This window comes from Lepus europaeus, chromosome 5 (assembly GCF_033115175.1).
Source record: "Lepus europaeus isolate LE1 chromosome 5, mLepTim1.pri, whole genome shotgun sequence".
NCBI lineage: Eukaryota > Metazoa > Chordata > Mammalia > Lagomorpha > Leporidae > Lepus > Lepus europaeus.
Window position 1 is genome coordinate 85,861,851 of NC_084831.1, and position 24,824 is coordinate 85,886,674.

The 24,824-nt window shown below is 42.5% G+C and overlaps 1 protein-coding gene across 2 annotated transcripts in view; it reads left to right on the plus strand.

Annotated features, from left to right (window-relative positions):
- BTBD8 (BTB domain containing 8) overlaps positions 1–24,824 on the plus strand; it is a 100,442-nt gene that overhangs the window by 9,864 nt on the left and 65,754 nt on the right. For both annotated transcript variants that reach the window (XM_062191729.1, XM_062191730.1), the window contains exons 3-4: positions 2,493–2,689; positions 12,689–12,806. In XM_062191729.1, the coding sequence (XP_062047713.1) occupies positions 2,493–2,689; positions 12,689–12,806 (315 nt within the window). The remainder of the gene's footprint in view (positions 1–2,492; positions 2,690–12,688; positions 12,807–24,824) is intronic.

The window sequence follows — 24,824 nt, forward strand, 5'->3', positions numbered from 1 at the left end:
CCTCAGTATTTTATTTTTTGATGATATTGTAAATTGAATTATTTTCTAATTTCATTTTGCATTGTTTGTTGCCAGAATATAGAAATACAATTCATGTTTGCATATTGATTTTTTTAAAGATTATTTATTTATTTATTTATTTGAAAGAGTTACACAGAGAGAGGAGAGGCAGAGACAGAGAGATGTCTTCCATCTGCTAGTTCACTCCCCAATTGGCCGCAACAGCTGGAGCTGCACTGATCTGAAGCCAGAGCGAGGAGCTTCTTCTGGGTCTCCCACGTGGGTGCAGGGGCCCAAGGACTTGGGCCATTTTCCCCTGCTTTCCCAGACCATTAGCAGAGAGCTGGATCAGAAGTGGAGCAGCTGGCACCCAGACCAGCGCCCATGTGAGATGCCAGCACTGCAGGCTGCAGCTTTACTCACTACACCACAGTGCTGGCCCCGCATATTGATCTTGTATCCTACAATGTTGATAAATTTACCAGTTTTTTGTTAGGCTTCTAAGGATTTTTTTTAACATATAAGTTTGTCATTTGTAAAAATAGATAACTTGTTGCTTTCCAACCTGGATGTCTTTTATTTGTTTTACTTGCCTGATGGCCCTGGCTAGAACTTCTGATAAAATATTGAATAGAAGTGGTAGGAGCAGACATCCTTGCTGATCTTGGGAGGATAGCTTTGTCTTTTTTTTTTTTTTTAAATATTATTTTATTTGAAAGGTGGAGTGACACACACACACACACACACATACAGAGTCTTCCATTTGCTGGTTCACTACCAATATACCCACAACAGCTGGTCCTAGACCAGGCCCAAGCCAGGAGCCAGGAGCCAGGAGCCAGGAGCCAGGAACTCCATCTAGGTTTCCCTGTGAATATTAGGAACCCAATACTTGGGCCATTATCAGCTGTCTCCCAAGAGCATTAGCAGGAAGCTGGATTGAAAGCATAGAGTAGCCAGAACCTGAACTCAGGTATGGGATGTGGGCATCCGAAGTGGCAGCTTAACCTGCTGCTCCACAATGCCTGTCCCAGTCTTTTATTATTATTATTTTAAAGCGTTTTTAAAAAACTTATTTGAAAGGTGAGAGAGATACAGAGAGAGAACTCTTCTACAGCAGAGGTGTGCCTTGAACCCAGGACTTTGAAATGAGAGGCAGGCATCCCAAGCAGCAGCATAACCTGCTGTGCCACAATACCCACCCCAGCCTTCAGTCTTTTACCATTAAGTATGATTTTAGCTGTGGGCTTTTCTTTTCTTCCTTTTCTTCTTTTTAAACACTTATTTATTTATTTGGAAGGCAGAGTTACAGAGAGAGAGAGAGAGAAGGAGAGACAGACAGATCTTGGCATCTGCTGGTTTACTCCCCAAATGACTGCAATGGCTGGATTTGGGCTGGTCTGCAGCCAGGAGACAGGAGCTCCCATGTGGGTGCAGGGGCGCAAGCTTTGGACCATCTTCCACTGCTTTCCCAGGCATGTTAGCTGGGAGCTGGATGAGAAGTGGAGCAGCTAGGATTGAAACTGGTGACCATATAGGATGCTGGCATCGCAGGCGGTGGCTGTACCCGCTTGCCATAGCACCAGCCCCAGCTGTGGGTTTTTCATGGATGTCCTTAATCAGATTGAGGACATTACTGTATTTCCCTTCTACTTCTAGTTTATTGAGTGTTTTATTATGACAAGGTATTAGATTTGCTGCATGATTTTTCTGTGTCAGTTGAAATGACAATTTGATTTTTGTGCTTTATTCTGTTGATATGGTATATAACACTTTCTTTTGTCTAACCACTGTTGAATTCCTGAGATAAATTTGAGTTGATTGTGATGTTTAAACCTTTTTATATATTGCTGTATTGAGTTTGCTATTGCTGAGCATTTTTTTCACTTATGTTAATGAGGAACATTGATCTATGTGTTTCTTTTGATGTCTGGCCTAATAGAATGAGTTGGGAAGTGTTCCCTCCTTTTCTGTTTCTGGAAAAGCTTGTGAAAGATTAATGTTAGTTCTTTAAATATCTGATTGAGTTCATCAGTGAAGCCACCCGGTCCTGGTTTTCTCTTTGTGGGAAGTTTTGGTTTACTAACTGAATTTATTTACTTGTTATGGGTCTACTCAGATATTCTGTTCCTTCTTGAATTGGGTTTTGGTAGTTTTTGTTTTTCTTGGACTTGCCATTTCATTTAGGTTATATAATTTTTTGGCATTGTATATTACTTTTTAACACTAAAAAGTTTTTTAGACTATTTTCAAATTTTCTACTGTTTTAGGTTGACCTTTCTTCAAGTGATCCATGTTTAAAATATTTAAAACACATCTATACATAAATATATAGGTATATGAATATTTATGTCATTAAATTATATGATATTTATTTTGAAATTACATGATATATTCAGACAAATAGCATCAAAAGCACACTGGGAAATAGCCTTTTTTTTTTAAGTATCACCAATGTTATTTTAATTAATATATTATATTTTCTATTTCAGGATTGTATATTCATCCAACAGAAATATAAAAAACTACGAAGAGGAAAATCTTAGGAAAAAGATAGTGAAGAGTAGCCTATCACAAAAAAAACTGGACTTTAATTTTCAAAAATGTAAAGAATCATCTGATTCTTTTCTTCAAAAGCCTGAAAATCCAGAAGATATGAGTGATCGAGATGACAGTTTAATTTCCAATGGTGAGATACATTTTGTGGATTTTTATAAAATGTTGTAGCCATGAAATGATTATATTCTGATATAATTGGAGAAATATATACTTCAAAAATCTGCTGTACTTATTTTTTTATAAAAATAATCATGGGGAAATGAAAATCCTGTCATCTCCCAGTTTCCCCAGGTTATTGGAGATGAGATTATTATGAATGAATCCATTAAAAAAATTCACAATTCTCTTTTTAACCATTTAAGTGTCCACTTATTGTCCTTATTCCAATCTACACCATAAAGAAGGTTTAGAAAAGTATAGTCTATTCTGTTATTATATAATATATGCATTCCTTAAAAAAATCTCATGCAACAAAAAAAATTAATGCTATACAAAAGCTTTGTTATGATATATGTAAAAAAGACAGGAAACTAATAAAAATGATAGCCTAATTTTATGTATGTTGACTGGTTAAAAAAATGCCTATAGGGACTGTTGTCGTGTAGCAAGTAAAGCCACTGCCTGTGACAATAGCATCCCATATGGGCACCAGTTTGTGTCCCAGCTGCTCCACTTCCAGTCCAGCTCCCTGCTAATTGCCTGGGAAAAGCAGTAGAAGATGGCACTAGTATTTGGGCCCTTGCCACCTACAGGAGAGATCTGGATGAAGCTCCTGGCTTCTGGCTTTGTTATAACCATCTGGGGAGTGACTCAGCAGATGGAAAATCTCTCTCTCTCTCTCTCTGCAACTCTTTATTTTTTTAAATGGTGCAGTCTTTTTTTTTTTTTTAAGATTTATTTTATTTATTTCAAAGAGTTACAGAGAGAGAGGCCTTCCATCTGCTGATTCACTCCCTAGTTGGCTGCAATGGCTGGAGCTGCACTGATCCAAAGCCATGAGCCACGAGCTTCTTCTGGGTCTTCCATGTGGTGCAGGGGCCCAAGTACTTAGTCCATCTGCTACTGCTATCTCAGGCCATAGCAGAGAGCTGGATCAGAAGAGGAACAGCTGGGACTAGAACCCGTGCCCATATGGGATGCCAATGCTTCAGGCCAGGGCTTTAACGCGCTGTGCCACAGCACCGGCCCCTGTAACTCTAACTTTCAAATAAATAAATAAATCTTAAAAAAGAAAAGAAAATGCCTATTATACATATGGCATTTTACCTTGAAAAAGACCTGAAGTTAGTTTGCTTGTGGAAGTGGGTGTCAGAAAGATCGCAGCTTGTAAATCATTGGGAATCAATGGAAAGAAGATATTAAGTAGACAGAGAACAGATCATTTATTACTCATAGAGTATCTTCAGGCCAATTGTCAACCCCCAAACCCTAAGAGGCAGTGTAGTAAGGGCTTGATGTTACGCCACCCAAGTAGTGGGGGATTGTACTACAGGAGAGGAGCAACAAAATTGGGAAGCTTTTATGTGCTGCTGGAAGATCTGTTACTTTGGAAGGTAAATCTCTGGGGAGGGGAAAGGAATGGAAGGTAGTATTAGGTCCCTGAATTGAAAGGACCTGGCTTCCAGGGGAGGTAAGTCTAAATCTTTCTGAAGCAGTATATTATCTTTACCTTCCAAGCATATTTGCATTTAATCACTATTTAGCCAAGTTTACCAGTGCTTTGCTCAGAAAGTTTATACCATGCAAAAACATAAAAATAATCATAGGAAATTTTCTCCTAACAGTAGTTTTATGAAATCAGATGGAAATTTGTAACACTGGATATGGGGTTGGGTGTGGCTCATAACATATACAGTAAACTGAGGTATCTGGTAGATGTGTGCATGTATGTTTGTATGTGTGTGTGTGTGTGTGCTTTGTGTATTCTTACGTGGTTCAATTGAATGCTGTTTTCTGCATTGTCCTAGTGTTTCTTGTGTTGAAGAGGAAGTTAGGCTGTGACCAGAGACGAGACAGATAAGACCCATGAGGAGGGAAAATATCCTACTGTCTGTTTACTGTATCCCCTGTTCCAGTTCCCCATAGGTATGGCATGTCTGGGCAGTCATCCAAATCTCTGTTCCCCATAGGTGTAGACATGCCTGGATAGGTGTCCTAATCTCGGTTCTCTGCAACCACCACCCGCTTAAGTTCCCTGTAAGCTTGGTCTCAAGTTCCTCGTGGGTGACCCTGAGTCCTGCAGGCTGCACTAAGCCTACCAGTGTTGTAACTGTTAATGCACGATGCTGATGAACCTATAAATATTGTAAGGAACCTGGTTCAGATGCCCAGTCTTGGAAAGTGATTCCACTGGGCCTGTCATCTTTAATAAACTGCTTCTGCTGATCCTCCACCCAGCCTCTGGTGCCTGTTTGAACTAAAGGAATTTCTTAAATCGAGCCTTTTGTAACAGTGTATGAAATTGTATCTGAGCAAACTCAAAATTCAGGTTTTTCTCAAATTGTTTTCAAGACAAGTATTATAGTAGAATTGATGTATAAGTGTATGAAAATATCTGTTAACTAAAGGATCACTGATGTTTAGTGCAACAAGGAAAACAACTAAACTGATTTAAGCTTGGTTAGATTTCTTCTCTTTTATGGTCACCATGTCTTATTATGAATGAGTGAATAGACATTCTAGGCTTTTTATCACATTTAGTCTCATATAACCCTACGAAGTAAGTGGTTACAGACTGATTTTATAGCTAAGGACCCTAAAGCTTAGAATGCATAGAAACTTTCCCAAGGCCACACAGAACAATTGGCAGAGCCAGCCTTTGGTATCCTGTCTCTAGTGTAGAGTTCTGCCGTGGCCCCACAACAGCCCTTTCAAGTGGCCTAAGAAATTGTGAGTAGAAGTGAAAAGAGCTCCCATGCTCTTTGACTGCTTTCTCTGTCACTGCATGGAAAAACTCCAGGTTCACCAGTGACCTCCTAGTTGCTAGTCTGATATTTTTTGTCCAACATCTTATTACTCTCTTTGCGATCTTTCATATCCCTGCTACCCCTCCTTGGAACCTTTCCTGTCTTCTGTGATACCATACCCTCCTGATTTTCCTTCTTGGCCATTCCTCAGTCTTCTTCACTGATGTATCTTCTACCCATTAAAGAAATGATATTCTTGTTTTTCTTGCATTTCATGTCCAAACCTGGCCAAATATATCTTTAAATATACTGTAAATATCAAGTTTAACATGTGCCAAAATAACCCAATCACTTGCTTATCCAAGTTTGCCCTTTTCTTTTTAAAGTTAATTAATATAGTTTCTTTTTTCATTTATTTTTTTGAAGGATACACAGATAGAGGTCTCCCATTCACAAATTTACTCCCCAAATGACTACAACAGCTGGGGTTGAGCCAGGCCAAAGCCAGGACCCTGAAATACAATCCAGGTCTTCCACATGGGAGGTAGGACCCAAGTAGTCATTACCTACTGTCTCCCAATATCCATATTAGAAGAACATTCTGGGCCGGTGCCGTGGCTTAACAGGCTAATCCTCCACCTTGCGGCGCCGGCACACCGGGTTCTAGTCCCGGTTGGGGCACTGGATTCTATCCCGGTTGCCCCTCTTCCAGGCCAGCTCTCTGCTATGGTCCGGGAAGGCAGTGGAGGATGGCCCAAGTGCTTGGGCCCTGCACCCGCATGGGAAACCAGGAGAAGCACCTGGCTCCTGGCTTCAGATCAGCGAGATGCGCCGGCCGCAGCGGCCATTGGAGGGTGAACCAACGGCAAAAAGGAAGACCTTTCTCTCTGTCTCTCTCTCTCTCTCACTATCCACTCTGCCTGTCAAAAAAAAAAAAAGAACATTCTGGGGGCTGGCGCTGTGGCAGAATAGGCTGAGCATCCGCCTGTGGCGCCAGCATCCTATATGGGTGCCAGTTCATGTCCCAGCTACTCCTCTTCTGATCCAGCTCTTTGATATGGCCTGGAAAGGGGTGGAGGATGGTCCAAGTGCTTGGGCCCCTGCACCTGCATGGGAGAGCTTCCTCCAGGTCTTCAGATCGGCTTAGCTCTGGCTGATGTGGCCTTTTGGGAAGTGAACCAGTGAATGGAAGACCTTTCTCTCTGTCTCTCCCTCTCTGTTTGTAATGCTACCTCTCAAATAAATTAAATTAAATTCAAAAAAGGACATTGAATCAGACATAGAGGAGCTGGGACTTGAATCTGGCATGTGGGCATCCCAAGCAGTGACCTAACTGTTGCACCAAATGCCTGCCTCCCAATCTGCCTCTTTCTTAAATGCCCTATCCATGTTAATTATATCACTGTCTTTCTTCTTAGTACTTTCTTGTTTTTCATTCCATTCATGACCATGTTTGGTGATTTATCACCTAAATATCCTTAAGTACTTCTCTTTCTCACCTTTCTGCCATTTCTTTATTTTAGGACTCTTCCATTTTCTTTGAGAATTTGCTTCCCAGGGTTTGGGCATCATGGTGCAACTGATTAAGCTGCCACTTGGGACCCCTTATCTCATACCAGAGTGCCTGGGATTGAGTTGCACCTCTGCTTCATATCTAGCTTCCTGCTAATGCACACCTTGGTAGACAGCACATGATGGCTCAAGTATTTGGGTCCCACCCACGTGGGAGGCCTGGATGAAGTTCCTGCTCCTGGTTTCAGACTGGTACATCCCTGGCTGTTAATGTTGTGGGCATTTGAGCAGTAAACCAGCAGATGGAACCCCTCTCTCTATTTCTTTCCAAATAAATAAAAATAAATAAACATAAAAAAAAGAATTTGCAAAAATTTGTGCCTCCAGGTCTCATTCTATCTTCTGTTTGTGTTGTGTAGGGCAATGTTAGTTTATTACAAGTGTGACCATGGAACAGCTTGATATCTTCTTAAAATGATTCAGTAGGATGGGTAGGGGGGACTGGCATTGTGGCATAGCAGGTTAAGCCATCACTTGTGATGCCAGCATCACATATCAGAGTGCCAGTTGGAGTCCTGGACTCCACTTCGAATCCAGCTCCCTACTAATGCACTGGGAAAGCAGCAGAACATGGCCAAAGTACTTGAGTTCCTGCTACCCACATGGAAGACCAGGATGGAGTCCTTTTTTAAAAAAAATATTTATTTATTTATTTGAAAGTCAGAGCTACAGAGAGAGAGGGAGAGACACAGAGAGACATCTTCCATCTTCTGGTTCAGTCCCAACATACCCTCAACAGCCAGGGCTGGGCAAGGCCAAAGCCAGGAGCCAGGAGCCTCTTCCAGATCTCCCACATAGATGGCAGGGACCCAAGCACTTGGGCCATGTTCTGCTGTTTCTTCCAGGGCATTAGCAAGAAGCTGGATCAGAAGCATAGCAGCCAGGGCTTCAACAAGTGCCCATATGGGATGCCAGCTCTGAAGGCCATGGGTTTAACCCACTACACCACAGTGCCACCCCTGGGGTGGAGTTCTTGGTTCCTGGCTTCAGCCTCGACTAGTGTTGGCTGTTTTGGCCATTTGAAGAATGAACCATTGGATAGAAGATCTGTATATGTCTCTGTCTCTCCCTCTCTCTGTCACTCTGCCTATAAAATAAATAAACCTTAAGAATTATTCAGTTGTTTCCCACAGCTCTAATTTAAACCTCAGATTCCTTCCTATGGTATCGGGGAAATTTGTGTGCTGATTCTTTGGTAGAATTCTGCTGCCTCCTCTCTCCAGAACCCCCACATACTCCTTAAGCTATGCTATAGAATTACTTGATGTTTCCCCATAGAACTGTGTTTTGCCACTTCCATGCTTTTATGCTTACTGCTGGTTTCTAGAATGCCATTCTAATCATTCATCACATTTTAAAATTGAGTATCTACTTTGTGCTAGTTTTTTTTTTTTTATTTTATTTTTATTTTTTTATTTGACAGAGTTATAGACAGTGAGAGAGAGAAACAGAGAGAAAGATCTTCCTTCCGTTGGTTCACTCCCCAAATGGCCACTACGGCCGGTGCTGTGCCGATTCGAAGCCAGGAGCCAGGTGCTTCTTCCTGGTCTCCCATGCGGGTGCAGGGGCCCAAGCACTTGGGCCATCCTCCGCTGCCCTCCCGGGCCACAGCAGAGAGCTGGACTGGAAGAGGAGCAACTGAGACTAGAACCCGGCTCCCATATAGGATGCTGGTGCTGCAGGTGGAGGATTAGCCAAGTGAGCCACGGCGCCAGCCCCTGTGCTAGGTTTTTAAAGATGTAAGAGTGAACAAAATAATATTCTGTGTGTCATTTTAGAATGAGATATATAGTTTAGGTGAGTCATGTACAATATATTATGAGGACACTGATAGGGGATATGTAACCTGAGCTTAGGCTTCCAGAGAAAGCTACATAGAGGGAGTAATTTCTGAATTTAATACTTCCCCTCCCCTCAAAAAAAAAAAAAAAACAGATGTTAATGAAGCAAAAACATTTAAGCAAGAGGTATTCCAGGCAAATGAGATAGCATGACTATGTCGATCCAAAACTCTTCAGACCAGCAGTTCCTTAAAAAGTGGGGTTTATTGAGCCATTGCAAATGTTAGCCAGAAAGAGGAAGGACCAGGACCTAGGACAAAGTCCTGCAACTTCCAGCGGGAAAGCTGGGTAGCAATTGGAAAATGCTGAGTATTTTTGTAAACTTCAGGAAGCAAAGAACATTACATTAAACCTACAATAGTTAAGAGGAGCAGAATAACAGGAAATAGGGAAAAGCTTTGGGATAAAAGGGCAGTCTCTAAGGAAAAGTAATTTTTGCTTCTGGTTTTTTGGAGTTAACAGTCTGGAAAGTTTATACATGAGTAGGTTGTGATGGGGCTTATGTCAAAGTTTCAGTATATAAAGAGTCTTCTGTTGATTTCAGAGGCAGCTGTTAACTGATTAACTGCCCTTATCTCCCACCCCGCTCTATCCTCAGGTCCTTGTAGTTTTAGAGCATCTCAGAATTTTCTTTAATTAGCTGTACTCCTGAGAGCAGAGAGAGCCAGGCGTATGGCCTATTTGGAAAACCAGAAATAGTTGAGGGAGTGTGGTGGACCAGGGTGCAGGAAGGATCGCAGTAAGGGAAGAGAAGAGCCTGGAGATGGAAGGAGGAGCAGATCGTGAAGAGCCATTTTGTCCACACAGGAACACTTTTGAGAGTGAAAAGGTTGCCATTAATAATTATTCTGGGGCAACAGGAAATAACTGAGACTATCCCAGGCAAACCAAAACATGTGATGGCCTTGCTCATAAGCCATGTTAAAGAGTTTGGATTGAACTCTGTTGCGGGCTTCAGGAATATAAGGAGGGTAAATTTATAGTTGAGTGGACTGATGACTTCATGTTTGGTCACACTGAGTTATGGGTATTTGTGGTTGTGTTATTTTTTTTCTGATCTCACTTTTTTGACACCAAATATCTATCATTTTTTCCACACACCAACAAATTCTCTGATGCCACCTGGGTATCTAATTGTTTAATACTTCTTTCTTTCTTTTTTATTTTTTTTTAAAGTTTTTTTATTTATTTGGAAGTCAGTTACAGAGAGGCAGAGGCAGAGGTAAAAAGAGAGAGAGATAGAGGTCTTCCATCTGATGGTTCACTCCCCAAATAGTTGCAACGGCCGGAGCTGGGTTTATCCAAAGCCAGGAGCCAGGAGCTTCTTCCAGGTCTCCCACGTGGGTGCAGGAACCCAAGCACTTGGACCATCTTCTGCTTTCCCAGGCCATTGCAGAGAGCTGGATTGGAAGTGGAATAGCTAGGTCTTGAACCAGTGTCCATATGGGATGCCTGCATTGCAGGCGGCAGCTTTACCTGTGTTGCACCACAGTGCTACCCATAGTCGTTTAATTCTGATGCTATCTAGAATTAAAGGCTTACTCCCGCAAGACTGCCCCCATTTCAGATGCAGCAGCAAGTGATATGTCCAGGGTATCCAAACTTCTGCCCAGCCAACCACAAAGGAAATAGAGCCATAGGAGGGCTTGAACTGGGGTGGGTTGTGTTTGTTCTTTTTTTTTTTTTTGACGGGCAGAGTGGACAGTGAGAGAGAGAGACAGAGATAAAGGTCTTCCTTTTGCCGTTGGTTCAGCCTCCAATGGCCACCGCGGCTGGCGCACTGCACTGATCCGAAGGCAGGAGCCAGGTGCTTCTCCTGCTCATCCATGGGGTGCAGGGCCCAAGCACTTGGGCCATCCTCCACTGCACTCCTGGGCCATAGCAGAGAGCTGGCCTGGAAGAGGGGCAACCGGGACAGAATCTGGCGCCCCGACCGGGACTAGAACCCAGTGTACCGGCGCCGCAAGGCAGAGGATTAGCCTATTGAGCCGCGGCGCCGGCCAAGGGTTGTGTTCTGAATTGCATTTTTTTAAAATTTGTTATTTATTTATTTATTTTTTGACAGGCAGAGTTAGAGAGAGAGAGAGATAGAAAGGTCTTCCTTCCGTTGGTTCATCCCCCAAATGGCCACTATGGCAGGAGCGTTGCGGCCAATGCACTGCGCCGATCCGAAGCCAGGAGCCATGTGCTTCTCCTGGTCTCCCATGGGGTGCAGGGCCCAAGCACTTGGGCCATCCTCCACTGCCTTCCCCTGGCCACAGCAGAGAGCTGGACTGGAAGAGGAACAGCCAGGACAGAATCCAGCACCCAACTGGGACTAGAACCTGGGTGCAGGCGCCGCAGGTGGAAGATTAGCCTAGTGAGCCGTGGCGCCGGCCTTTGAACTGCATTTTAAATATTGCTCTAGAAGCTTTGTTGTAAATAGATTGTGTGCATCAAAAGTAGAAGACCTGTTATAAGGTTATTGCAGAAATCCCGCTGAGGGAGGATGGTGGCTTGGACTAGGAGGTAGCAGTGGATATGTTGAGTAGTAGTCAGAGTCTGGATCTCTTTCAGTGGGGGGAGCCAATACTGGCATTGTGGCTTATACTCCAGACTTGTAAATTTATTGTGAATCTTCTTACCAGGAACTTATCCTCATCAGATGGACTGGCTAAATAGTTTCTGGGCTGGCTAAATAAAAATATACAGTTGTTAAAAGAAAAACTAGAAAAAATAAATTATTTTATAAGTTTAGTTTTTTAGTTTTAATATTTAACATTTTGCCACATTTGCTTCATAGGTAGATATTATATATAATATTCAATTTTTCTTGGAAACAGATATTAATATCACAAAGTAAGGAAATCAGAACAATATAGACAAAATAAATTTAACTGAGTTTATTTGAGCAGAGAACTATTCATGAATCTGGCAGCACTCTGAACCATAAGAGATTCAGAGAGCTGTGGCTACAGAGTAGGCAGGGAGTATTTATAGACAGAACATGGAAGTGAAGCACAGAAAAAGCTTGAGTGGTTACAGCTAGGCATTTACATCTATTCAGTAGGCTGCCTGTGATTGGCTGAGATATGGCTGTTACTAAAAATGTATACCTCTCAATTAGGTTTTGGTTTATTTATGTACCAAGTTAGGATATAGCTTATTAGGTAGGAACTCAAAGAACAGAGACAGCCTCAGGTCAAATTTAATTTGACACCGGGTAGTATTTTTCATATATATATATATGTGTGTGTGTGTATGTATATGTATATGTACACACACATATATTAAATATACATGTTTATATGTATACATATGTATGTATGGTATGTATATACCGCTATTCAGATACCATAATATCCAGTGATAAATATCCTATATGTGAGCTATGATATATGGTATAGTAATTTTCTATTTTAATGTATAGATGTATTATATTTCACTTCCTACTAATTAAATGGTGAATCTTTTGAATTAGCAATAGTTCTTTAAAATCCTCATTTTCAGGCTGGTGCTTTGGCTTAGTAGGCTAAGCTTCTAATTCAGCTAACTTTCTAATTCAGGTGTTTCTGAAGTAATTTCATTTTTGGTGTATAATTTTGTGATAATATATTTAAAGCATATCTGTAAGTATAAGTGGAAATATTTATTTCAAAAGTAGAAAGCATAATATTTAAAATTTTTATATTATTTTAGATTTGCCACTTAAATATATTCCAGCTGATTGAAATTATTATGTAGAAAAACCTGTTACTAATATTAGAAAACAAAATTTTTGCACGTAAAATTAGAGAAACTATTTTTTAGTTTTATTTTTCTCTTTTAAAGATACCTATGACTTGGAACCTGCATCTGAATTAGGAGAAGATTTATTGAAGCTTTATCTGAAACATTGTTGTCCAGATATTGATATTTATGTTGATGGAAAAAAATTCAAAGCTCACAGGTAAACACACATGTGATTGACATGGTGCCTTGGTTATGACAATAACCAAAGGTGTGACTACCTCTTCCTAACAGTGGTTTCCAAGCTGTAAGTAAAGGTCTCAAGGGCTCCATGATGATTCCTCAGCGGGTATCTGGCAGGGGAGGAGGTGCTGTCCAATGGGGTTCTTGACCTGCAGGCTCACACAGGCACAGGTGTGCCCACCCTGTGGATGTCGCATGCACATGCACAAGTTCTGCCAGAGCAGACCTCCTTTCAGCTAGCTGATGGCCATGAACCTGAGATTTCACTAGAAGAAAATATTCTGTTGCCTAATATAGGCTTGAAAGCCACTGTCACAGAAAATGTAGTTTTTAATTTTATAAGCATTATAGTATTGAGGATGATTATTTCTACATGAATGGCATGTATTTTTCTCTGACTGCATTTTGGCTTGAATTCTGTGATTCAAAATAGATGATGCTCATGAATAGCATTGATTAAGAGGTTGAATGTTTCAATGTATTTTTTAAAAACCATTGTTCTGCTTTAAAAGTGGTTTCCTTAGGCCTTCCAGGCTTCTAGATTTCAAATTAAGGCCTGCTTTCTTTAGGCTCTTTCGATTGCACCAATAGCTAAAATCTGCTTAAAAGAAGAAAAATTTTAATAAGGAATACAGATTATCTGCTGGAATTGAAGGGAAAGAAATATAGCTGGGCCTCTCTATGCATGAGAATCAGAACCGGAAAACCAAAGGAACACAGATAATTCTTCCTCCCTTTTTTTGTGTCTCAAACAAAATGTTCATGAGAAGTTAGCATGGTACTCTTGAAGAAGAAGAACCAGACTCACGGCAGTGGCAAGAAGCAGTCTTCTAGGTCCAAGGATCTCAGGCCTTAATGAAATTAGCAGTAGATTTAGATTATAGTGACCTGTCAGGCCAGTGGTGAGATTTGTGCTCTCAAAGATCATCCTGATTCTTGCCAGTTAATTGACAGCAGTATATTGTCACACTTTAGGATTACAGTTTTCATGACTGCTTACTCTTCAAAATTTGAACTTTTCTCTCTGGGAAATGTACTTTATAAGTATGTGTACACACACAGTTTCCTATTTTAACAAAATTTAAGATAATTTGAGTTCTGTATCATGAATATCTATTTCCTAAAGTGTGATGTCTGCCTGCCTGCATACCTGCCTTTTTCCCTCCTTGCCTCCCTACTTTCTTCTCTCCCTCCCTCCTTCCTTCCTTGTCTGCTGCCTTTGTCTCCTCTCCTCTCTCCTCTCCTTCCTTTTCCCTCCTCTCTCCTCTCTCTGTATCCTCTACTTCTCTCTCTTTCACCAGCACAATTTTATTTGAAAATTAACTTACTGTTATTTTGTGTCCATGTTTTTCTTGAGACCATATGGGCATCCCAGCAAAATTCTGCTTACAGAGCCCTGAAGTTGTTGCTATCATGCAGGAAGGCAGTATCCCATAGTCATTTGCAATATGTCCTCAAAGGGTATTTTTTCTTTCCCTGTGTGCTGCCTGACAGTGGACTAATAGGACTGTATTTAAGAAGCTGGATTTAGATTATTAGGTTTGAATACCAGCACACTTTATGCTCACATTTCTGGCTTGTTTTCTTGACCCAGCAGTAAAAATAGCTAGAAAGGCAATTTCCTGAGGATATATTTCAAGATCTCACTTTCGGCCGGCGCCGTGGCTCAACAGGCTAATCCTCCGCCTTGCGGCATACCGGGTTCTAGTCCCGGTAGGGGCACCGATCCTGTCCTGGTTGCCCCTCTTCCAGGCCAGCTCTCTGCTGTGGCCAGGGAGTGCAGTGGAGGATGGCCCAAGTGCTTGGGCTCTGCACCCCATGGGAGACCAGGATAAGCACCTGGCTCCTGCCATCGGAGCAGCGCGGTGCGCCGGCCGCAGCGCGCTACCGCGGCGGCCATTGGAGGGTGAACCAACGGCAAAAGGAAGACCTTTCTCTCTGTCTCTCTCTCACTGTCCACTCTGCCTGTCAAAAATAAAAAAAAAAATAAATAAATAAATAAAAAAAAGATCTCACTTTCATCTGCCTACTTTGTTGTTTTTATGTGAGTTACAGTTGCTTATGCTAAATCACAAGATTACTTTCCTAGTCAATACTTGAGCATCTCTGTTCAGTACATACTAATTTATTTTGTAGTTCAGAGATTATTATGTCTATAGTTCAAAAACTTATATTCATGTAAAGTCTACGTGTTCATCTCAAACCCAGTATTGGAATATTCTAAGTTAGTTCTTGTTCTGGATGAGCCTTACCAGCATTTTAAATATTAGTTTACTTATTGAAATGCAGAGGGAGAAAGAGAATGAGATATTTTGGGACTCCCAGATGAGTGGCAGGGACCCAAGTACTGCTGCTTCCTTGTGTGCATAAGCAGGAAGCTGAATCTGAAGCGGAGCTGGAACTCAAGCCCAGGGGCTCCGATATGGGATGCAGCATCCCAAGCAGCATCTTAGCCACTGTACCAAACTCCCATCCCAGTTCTTCTAGTTGTGCAGCTTTAATTTTCAGTTATCTTTATTCATATATTGAAAGGACAATGTGGGGCAGGCACCATGGCTCTCTTGGTTAATCCTCCGCCTGCGGTGCTGGCATCCCATATGGGTGCCAGGTTCTAGTCCCGGTTGCTCCTCTTCCAGTCCAGCTCTCTGCTGTGGCCCGGGAAGGCAGTGGAGGAGCAGCAGTTCTGGCGGTAGCGGCCATTTTGGGGGTGAACCAGCAGAGGGAGGACCTTTCTCTCTGTTTTTCTCTCTCACTGTCCATAACTCTACCTGTCAAATAAATAAATAAAAGATCAATACAAGTGTTTATGGATGACCAGGATTTATAATCAGAATTACATTCAGTTAGGTCTCAACATTTTTTTTTTTTCTTTTTGACAGGCAGAGTGGATAGTGAGAGAGAGAGACAGAGAGAAAGGTCCTCCTTTTTGCCGTTGGTTCACCCTCCAATGGCCGCTGCGGCTGGCTCATTGTGCTGATCCGAAGCCAGGAGCTTCTCCCGGTCTCCCATGGGGTGCAGGGCCCAAGCATGTGGGCCATCCTCCACTGCCTTCCCGGGCCATAGCAGAGAGCTGGCCTGGAAGAGGGGCAACCGGGACAGAATCCGGCGCCCCGACCGGGACTAGAACCCGGTGTGCCGGCGCCGCAAGGTGGAGGATTAGCCTGTTAAGCCACGGCGCCGGCCTAGGTCTCAACATTTAAAACATCTAATTTGCTAGTTTAATATGTTTATTTTTTGAAAAAGAGATATTTATTTAATTGGAAGTCAGTTACACAGACAGAGGAGAGGCAGAGAGAGAGAGAGAGAGGTCTTCCATCCGCTGGTTCACTCCCCAATTGGTGACAATGGCCAGAGCTGCGCTGATCCGAAGCCAGGAGCCAGGAGCCTCCTCCAGGACTCCCACGTGGGTACAGGGGCCCAAGGACTTGGGCTATCCTCCATTGCTCTCCCAGGCCACAGCAGAGAGCTGGATTGGAAGTGGAGCAGCCGGGTCTCCAACCGGTGCCCATATGGGATGCCGGCGCTTCAGGCCAGGGCATTAACCCACTGTGCCACAGCGCTGGCCCCAGTTTGATATGTTTAAATTGGTATGTTAACAAGGTTATTTCCCCTTCTACCGAGTTAATCTTTCTCTTGGGCTCAGGTTCCTTCTTCACAAATATTACTGATAACCCAGTTCTTCTAAGACTGTCTCCAGTTGCTCTATCTATTCTTTTATTTATTTATTTAAAATAATTACAGAGAGAGGTAGAGACAGAGAGAGATTGTCCATCCGCTGGTTCACTCCCCAAATGGCTGCAATGGCCGGAGCTGAGCTGATTCAAAGTCTTTTCCGGGTCTCCCACATGGGTGCAGGGGCCTAAGCACTTGGTCCATCTTCTGCTGCTTTCCAGGCTATAACAGAGAGCTGGATTGGAAGTGGGGCAGCTGGGACTCAAACTGGCACCCATATGGGATGCCGGCGCTGCAGGCCAGAACTGTAACCCACTGCGCCACCGTGCTGGCCTCTCTATCCATTCTTTACCGTGACTCTCAGCCTGGCCTAGAACATCAGGCTGATGCCAGTTGCTTGCTGTGTAGCACAGCTAAGTCAAAGAAATCATTTATAACAGAATGGTTAAGCAAATGTGGATCATGGAACCAGTCTATCTTGGGTTTCATTCCAGCTGTACCATCATTAACTGGGTGAATTTGACCAAGCCATTTTACCATTCATTTTGTACTTCACATTACATGTTGTTGTAGACCTCTAACATTACTTTCCTGCCCGAATTGCAGTTAATTACCAGGTAGATACCATCTAGATATTCTGCATTTCTTTCTGTTTATATTTCCTCCAGTCACCTTCAGTCTTCCCCTAAGCACCTATGTGACCCACTGCATTGCTAACCTCCCATTTTGTGGTGTGATTTATTATTTTAATGGTTATGAGAGAAGTTAGAGCTATCATATTTTTAAGAGAATTTATTTGTTGCACTTCTGTGCTCCATAATTCAGGTTGTTTTATGCTGCCTTATTGAAAAAGCATGGCAGTGATTCCTAACTTTACTCTTGTGGATGCTCAAGATCTGGTTTCCCTTCCAAACTACTTTTCATATCAATGCCTAATATTATACTCTTAGACATTCATACTTTAGATTAAGATGTTGTTGGATCCTCCTTTAAAATGCATATTTCTCAGAGGCCAGTGGGAGACTTGCAAGAAGCTCTTGGCTCCTGGCTCCTGGCTCCTGGCTTTAGATAGCTGCAGCTTCGGCCGATGTGCCCATTTGGGGAGTGAACCAGTGGATGGAAGAGCTTTCTCTCTGTCTGTAACTCTACTTCTCAAATAAATATAAATCTTTAAAACAAACAAAAAAACTGTTTTAAAAATAAAATGCATATTTCTCTATTTTATAAATTGGCACTGACTCAGAAAGTCAGTGTTCTTGAATGGGCCATGCCACTAATTATATGTGCTTGGGTACATGAGCTGAAAGCTTTTTAAGAAGTGGCACAGTGTAGTAATTCCAAAGTTAGTCTTCTTAATTTAGATTCTGATTCTACCACTTACTAATTGTTGGGAAGTTACTTTATCTCTCCAAGTCTCAATTTCTTTATTTCTAAAAGGAATAATAACAGTAATTATAATGTAAGATGGCTGAGAGGATTGAATCAGATAATGCACATATAAAGCAATTAGCATAGTATTTGCCACACTATAAACTTTCAAAAATAAATGTTATTTGCTCTAAGTAATGAATTAGATATCAGTAAGAGAGACAACAATGTTGCCTATTCTACTTTATCTTATAGCAGGAGTAAACGAACTATGGCCCCAAAGTGGTAGCTGACCTGTTTTGTGTATGAGACACAAACAAAAAGAAAAATAAGCAAGAAGAATCTGCAAAGCCCAATATATTTACTGTCTGGCCCTCTACAGAAAACGTTTGCTGTTCCCTGTCTTAACAGGATTTACAGCAAGCCTAGGTGAAATAATACTCCAGGTTACCATACAATAAAGTGATGTACATCTTAATAACTTCATTAGCAACAACCAATGGTCAATCCTGTCTTCCTGAGAGATTTAAAATAGTGATTAACCAGATACGAAAACAACAGGGGGAAAGAAGTAAAATTTCTTGGTACCAAGGAACCAAAGGAAAAGGTGTTGGGTACCTGAAAGGAAACAAACGACTAGTGGTAAAACTCCCAAACTGAACTTGACATAAGCTGCTCTTCAGATGCTCACTGGAGAACATGTTAGGCTGAACTCAAGACTAGCAGAACATTCTCTAACACACTTACATGTTTCTGTTCCTATCAGTTGAGTTTGTGCTTTCCAAGAGTCACTTGAGTTTGTTCAAATTTCTTATTTTTTTTAAAATTATTTTATTTATTTGAAAGAGTTCTAGAGAGAGCAGAAAGAGAGAGAGGTCTTCCATCTGCTGGTTCACTCCCCAAATGACCACAATGACCAGAGCTGAGCTGATCCAAAGCCAGGAGCTAGGAGCTTCTTCCTGGTCTCCCATGTGGGTGCAGGGGCCCAAGTAGTTGGGCCATCTTGTACTGCTTTCTGAGGCCATAGCAGAGAACTGGATTGGAAGAAGAGCAGCTGAGACTTGAATGGGGATGCCAGCTCACAGGCTGGGAATTTAACTTGCTGCGCCACAGCACTGGCCCCAAATTTGTTGTTGTTGTTGTTTTTAATAAAGATTTATTTACTTATTTATTTGAAAGAGTTACAGAGAGAGAGGGAGAGAGATCTTCCATCCTCTCGTTCATTCCCCAAATGGCCACAATGGCCAGGCTGAGCCATGCTGAAGCCAGGAGCCAGGAACTTCATTTGGGTCACCCACATGGGTGGCAGGGGCCCAAGTATTTGGGCCATCTACTGCTGCTTTTCCCAGGCTATGGACAGGGAGCTGGATAGGAAGTGGAACAGCCAGAACACATACTGGTGCCCATATGGAATGCCCATATTGCAGGTGACAGCTTTACCTGCTATACTACAATGCTGGCCCCCAATTTGTTATTTTAATCTTACATAACATATAAGCCAGTGATACATGAAATATTTTTTTAAGATTGATTTATTTATTTGAAAGGCAGAGTTACAGAGAGGCAGAGAGAGAGAGAGGTCTTCCATAGGTTGGTTCACTTCTCAAATAGCTGCAACCGCTGAAGCTGTGCCGATCCCAAGCCAGGAGCCAGGAGCCAGGAGCTTCTTCTGGTTGTCCCACACAGGTGCAGGGGCCCAAGGACTTGGGCCATCTTCCCCTGCTATCTCAGGCCATGGCAGAGAGCAGGATTGGAAGTGGAGCAGCTGGGTCTTGAACCGGCACCCCTTTGGGGTTCCAGCACTGCAGGTGGCAGCTTTACCTGCTACACTACAGTGCCAGCCCCAATATATGAAGTACTTTTAAAAGTTACTGTTCGGCTTTTGCAGTGTGTGGTCAGTAGTCAGCAGTGCTCTTGCTGTAGCTCTAGCGAGCTTCTTCCTTTCTGTTTCTGTTGCCGCCATTGCTGCCTCCTGCCCTCTGTTTTCAACATTGCAAATATCAATCTTAGCTATTGGGATGGCCCCCTGGGAAGTTCTTACATGTGCAACAAAGAGCAGACTGATATTTCCGATCAATACCTCTGATTCAAGGGTTCAGCCTTTCAGTGTGATAGAAGGAAAGTATTCTACAGCCCAGGAGTGTCCAGTGGATGATGGCACCATTCTAAAACCAATTATAGTTGGTGTTGATCTTTCAGGCTTGATTAACATTATAGTGATTGCTTACCTAATTGGCAGAAAAAAAGTTATGCTGGATATCAGACTCTGTAACACAAATACACATGTGATCTCTGTTACAAAATAATAAGGGAAGTACAAGTTCCAACATGAAAAAAAAAGTTACTGTTCCAATGAAAACTAAGGTGAATGTTTTAGGAAGATTGAACAAAGGAAAAGCACTTAAAGAATTGCTATTGAGAGGTAGGTATCTTGCCTACTGGTTAAGATACCCATTAAGGTACCCATGTTCCACATCAGAGTATCTGGGTTTGATCCCTGACTCTGGCTTCTGACTTCAGCTTCCTGCTAATACAGGCCTTAGAGCAGTGTTGATGACTCAAGTAATTGGGTTCCTGCCACCTAGGTGGGAGACCTGAATTGCATTCCTAGCTCCCAGCTTTGACCCCTACCTCCCACCCTCCAGTCTTTGAGGGAATTTGAGAGTGAACCAGCACTTGGGAGTGCTGTCTCTCTCACTCTCTGATTCTGATTATCTGTCTCTCTGCTTCTCAAATAAATTTAAAGTTTTTTTTGAAGATTTGCCTTATGGTGAAATATTTGTGAATGGATACATATTTATTTCTAAACTTAGAATGAAATATGATATATAAGTAGTGATTTTTAAATTTTTTTTTTTGAGTAAGCAATTATCAGTCCCAATTGTATTGGCAAATAGGGCATCCATTACACTATACAGCTTATCTTAGAAAAGGTGAATCTGTGGGATGCTGTAGTAAATTTATGTCACAAAATACCAAGAGAAAGTTAACTTTCCTTTTATAAAATTTTCTAAGAAATAGACTGGATAGGAGTGATAACTTTAGAGCATTTGGATTCAGTACTCTGGGTTTAACCCCTGTTCAGTTATAGGAATTAAAAGCAAAAAAAAAAAAAAAAAAAAAAAAAATTCTTGGGGCTGGTGCTGTGGCATAGCAGATAAAGCCATGGGCCTCAAGCCAGTCAACATACAGTGTGTGAACTCCTGCCCCGGTCCAATGGGCACCCACATAGGATGGCCCAATGAGAAGACAGTAATGCCTTAAAAACCCTGGGCACTTCCTGAAAGCCAGTGTCCTGTTCGGGCTTTCCACCTGGTCTCCTCTCAGACCAGATGCTTTTCTGTCACTTGCCAATCAAATATAAGTTTCTGCTTCTTTGCAAATTGTTTGCCAGCTTTTTCTTTCTTTCTTTTTTTTTCTTTTTTTTTCTTTTTTTTTTTTTTTTTGACAGGCAGAGTGGATAGTGAGAGAGAGAGACAGAGAGAAAGGTCTTCCTTTTTGCTGTTGGTTCACCCTCCAATGGCCGCTGCGGCCGGCGCATCTCGCTGATCCGAAGCCAGGAGCCAGGTGCTTCTCCTGGTCTCCCATGGGGTGCAGGGCCCAAGCACTTGGGGCCATCCTCCACTGCCTTCCCGGGCCACAGCAGAGAGCTGGCCTGGAAGAGGGGCAACCGGGATAGAATCTGGCGCCCCAACCGGGACTAGAAAGTGGTGTGCCGGCGCCGCAAGGCTGAGGATTAGCCTGTTGAGCCACGGCGCCAGCTGCCAGCTTTTTATTTCTATACTGAACTAAGAAAAACAACCAAAAAACTCGCACCAGCAACCACCTTCCCCTCCGTGACCAGTAGCACATATCAGGTGGCCTAGTCCCAAGTGGAAAGAGGGACCATTAAGAAAGTATAGGGGGAAAAAGTTTTCTAAATTTTATAAAAATCACAAATCTATGGATTCAAGAAGTTCAAGAAGCCCTAAGCAAAACAAACATTAAGAAAGCAGAAGAGGGGGCTGGCGCTGTGGTACAGGGGATAAAGCCCTGGCCTGCAACGCCAGCATCCCGTATGGGCACCTGTTCGATTCCTGGCTGCTCCACCTCTGATCCAGCTCCCTGCTAACGTACCTGGAAGGGCAGTGGAGGATGGCCCAAGTCTTTGGACTCCTGTACCCATGTGGGAGACCTAGAAGAAGCTCCTGGCTCCAGGCTTGGGATTGGTGCAGTTCCAGCCTTTGTGGCCATTTGGGGAGTGAATCAGTGGACGGAAAACCTCTCTTTCTCGCTCTCACTCTCTCTAACTCTGCCTTTCAAATAAATAAATAAATCTTTAAAAAAAAAAAAAAAGAATGTTGGAACAAAAGTAGTTAATTAGTCCCAGTGGTGTTGGGTTAAGTTGCTGGTTAAGATGCCTGCATCCCACATTGAAGTATCAGGCTCCTGATTCCAGCTTCTTACTAATGCAAAACCTAGGAGGGGGCTGTGATGGCTTAAGAAATTGGGTTCTGAGCATTCATGTGGGAGACCTGGATTGAGTTCTTAGCTACTGGCTTTGGCCCGCATGCCACTGTAAGCAACTAGAGAATGAATGATTGGATGGAAAGCTCTCTCTTTCTCCCTGCATCTTGAATAAATAAATTTTAAAGATGTTTAGAAAATTAGTCCCAGTTAAAAAACAAACCAATTCCTTCTCCTGAGCTTCTCTCAGTAATCTAGGCCATTCTTTTGCCTGGAGTAGTGAATCTAGTTCAGCTAACATTAGGTAGTATTGAATGGCAGTGTTCTAAAGCAACAGCAACAGGAAATTAGGGCATCTTGATAGAGCCAGAAGCACCATTGTCAGTTGAAATTAAATTGAATAAAAAGGAGGAAACAGTTCTTGGCATGTTGAAAAATAAAAAATATGGCAAATATTTTTAACATATCATGCCATTTACAGTATTATTTTTTATCCAGAACCATGGAGCTTAATTAAATAGCAATGTTTCCTAAGTTTCTGTTTTAAGGTTAAGGTAATTTTAAAAAAAGATTTATTTATTTGAAAAGCAGAATGACAGAGCAAGGAAGAGACACAAACTCGCACACAGAGAGAAAGAGAGACATCTTCCATCCATTGGTTGACTTATCAAATGACTGTAGTAACCAGTTCTGGGCTAGGCCAAACCTAGGAGCCAGGAATTCCATCTGGGTCTTCCACATGGGTGGCAGGGGCCCAAGCACTTGGGCCGTCATCTGCTGCCTGCCCAGGCATTTTAACTGGAAGATGGATCCAGAAGCAAGGCAGCCAGGACTCCCAAAATGGGATGTCAACGTCTGTAAGCGAGCCCCAACAGTCAGAGTCATTGTTTAAGCCTCAGATGCTCTTACTCTTACTCAGTTGGAAGTTGCTAACATGTTGTGTTAGTTCAAGTCCTCTGAGGAGCTGACCCAAAGGTGGGATTGCATTAATAAGAAATATAGTAGGATAGATGCATGTGAGAAGATAGGAGGAGGAAGCAGAGAAAACTGAGAGAGCTGTCAGAATGCAACGCTGATCTGACCCTGGATAAAGGAGGCAGGGAGGGAAGTTAGGTTGGGGAGCAGCTCCTTCTTCTGCAGGGCAGTTCTGAGGAGGGTTTGTTAAGCTACTGGAAAGTTCCCAAGCCAGTCGCTCATCCGGGGAGCCCCTGTCTCTCAGGGATATATCTGCCCTATTCTTGCTAGACTCAGTCATTGGCAGGGGACAGCTTGTGATGTGGCCTTGTGACCAAAGTACTAGGAATTTCAGATTGCTATAGCAGGGGCCCTGGGTCTTTATACAGTCAAGAATCAAAGAAGTGCACTCTCATTACTGCCATACAGAAAAGTCATGACAGTATATATTTATATATCTTGCTATTAGTCCTAGTCGTATAAAGAAAAGAGATGGAAGGATAAAATTCTAATAGTGTTCTTCATTAAGATTTGTTTAATGAGATGTGGGCATTTGGTTCAGCAGGTAAGACACCTTCTGAGATGCCCACAGCCCATATCACAGTGCTGGGATGAAAGTCTTGATTCTGATCCCAATCTCAGCTTCCTGCTGCTGTGGACTCTGGGAGGCAGCAGGTGATGGCTTTGAGTAGTTGAGTCCCTGCCACCCAGTGTGAGACCAGGATTAAGTTCTGGCCTCTTGATTTCAGCCTGACCTAGCCCTGGCTTTTGCAGGCATTTGGGGAGTGAATCAACACATGAGAGATCTCTCTCCATTTGTCTCTCTTTCAAAGAAATACATATTTTTTTCAAAAAAGGATCATTTAATGAACATTTATTTTATATACAGTATTGTGTTTGATGAAATTCAACATAATGTATTTTTTTAGATTTATTTATTTGAAAGGCAAATTTACAGAGAGGCAGAGGCAGAGAGAGAGAGGGAGAAAGAGAGAGATATATACCTTCCATTGGCTTGTTCACACCCCAGATGGCTGTAATGGATGAAGCCATGCCGATCTGAAGCCAGGAGCTAGGAGCAGCTTCCTGGTCTCCCACGTAGGTGCAGGGGCCCAAGGACTTGGGCCGTCTTCTACTGCTTTCCCAGGCCATAGCAGAGAGCTGGATCAGAAATGGAGCAGCTGGGACTAGAACCCGCACCCATATGGGATGCCAGCACTGCAGGCAGCGACTTTACTCACTATATCACAACACCAGCCCCCAATAATAAACTTTTTAAAAGAAGATGATGTCGATTATCTGGGAGAGGAAAGATTTTTGTAGTTTGTTGACAAGAATTTGTACCCATATGGGATACCTGCACTGCAGATGGCAGCCTTACCCACTACGCCACAGCACTGGCCCCCATAATGTGGTTTTTTTTTTTTCTTAGATTTATTTGAAGTCTGGCATTGTGGCATAGCAGGTAAAGCTGCTGCCTGCAATGCCAGCATCCCATTTGGGCTCTGATTCATGTCCTAGCTGTTCCACGTCTGATCCAGCTCCCTGCTAATGG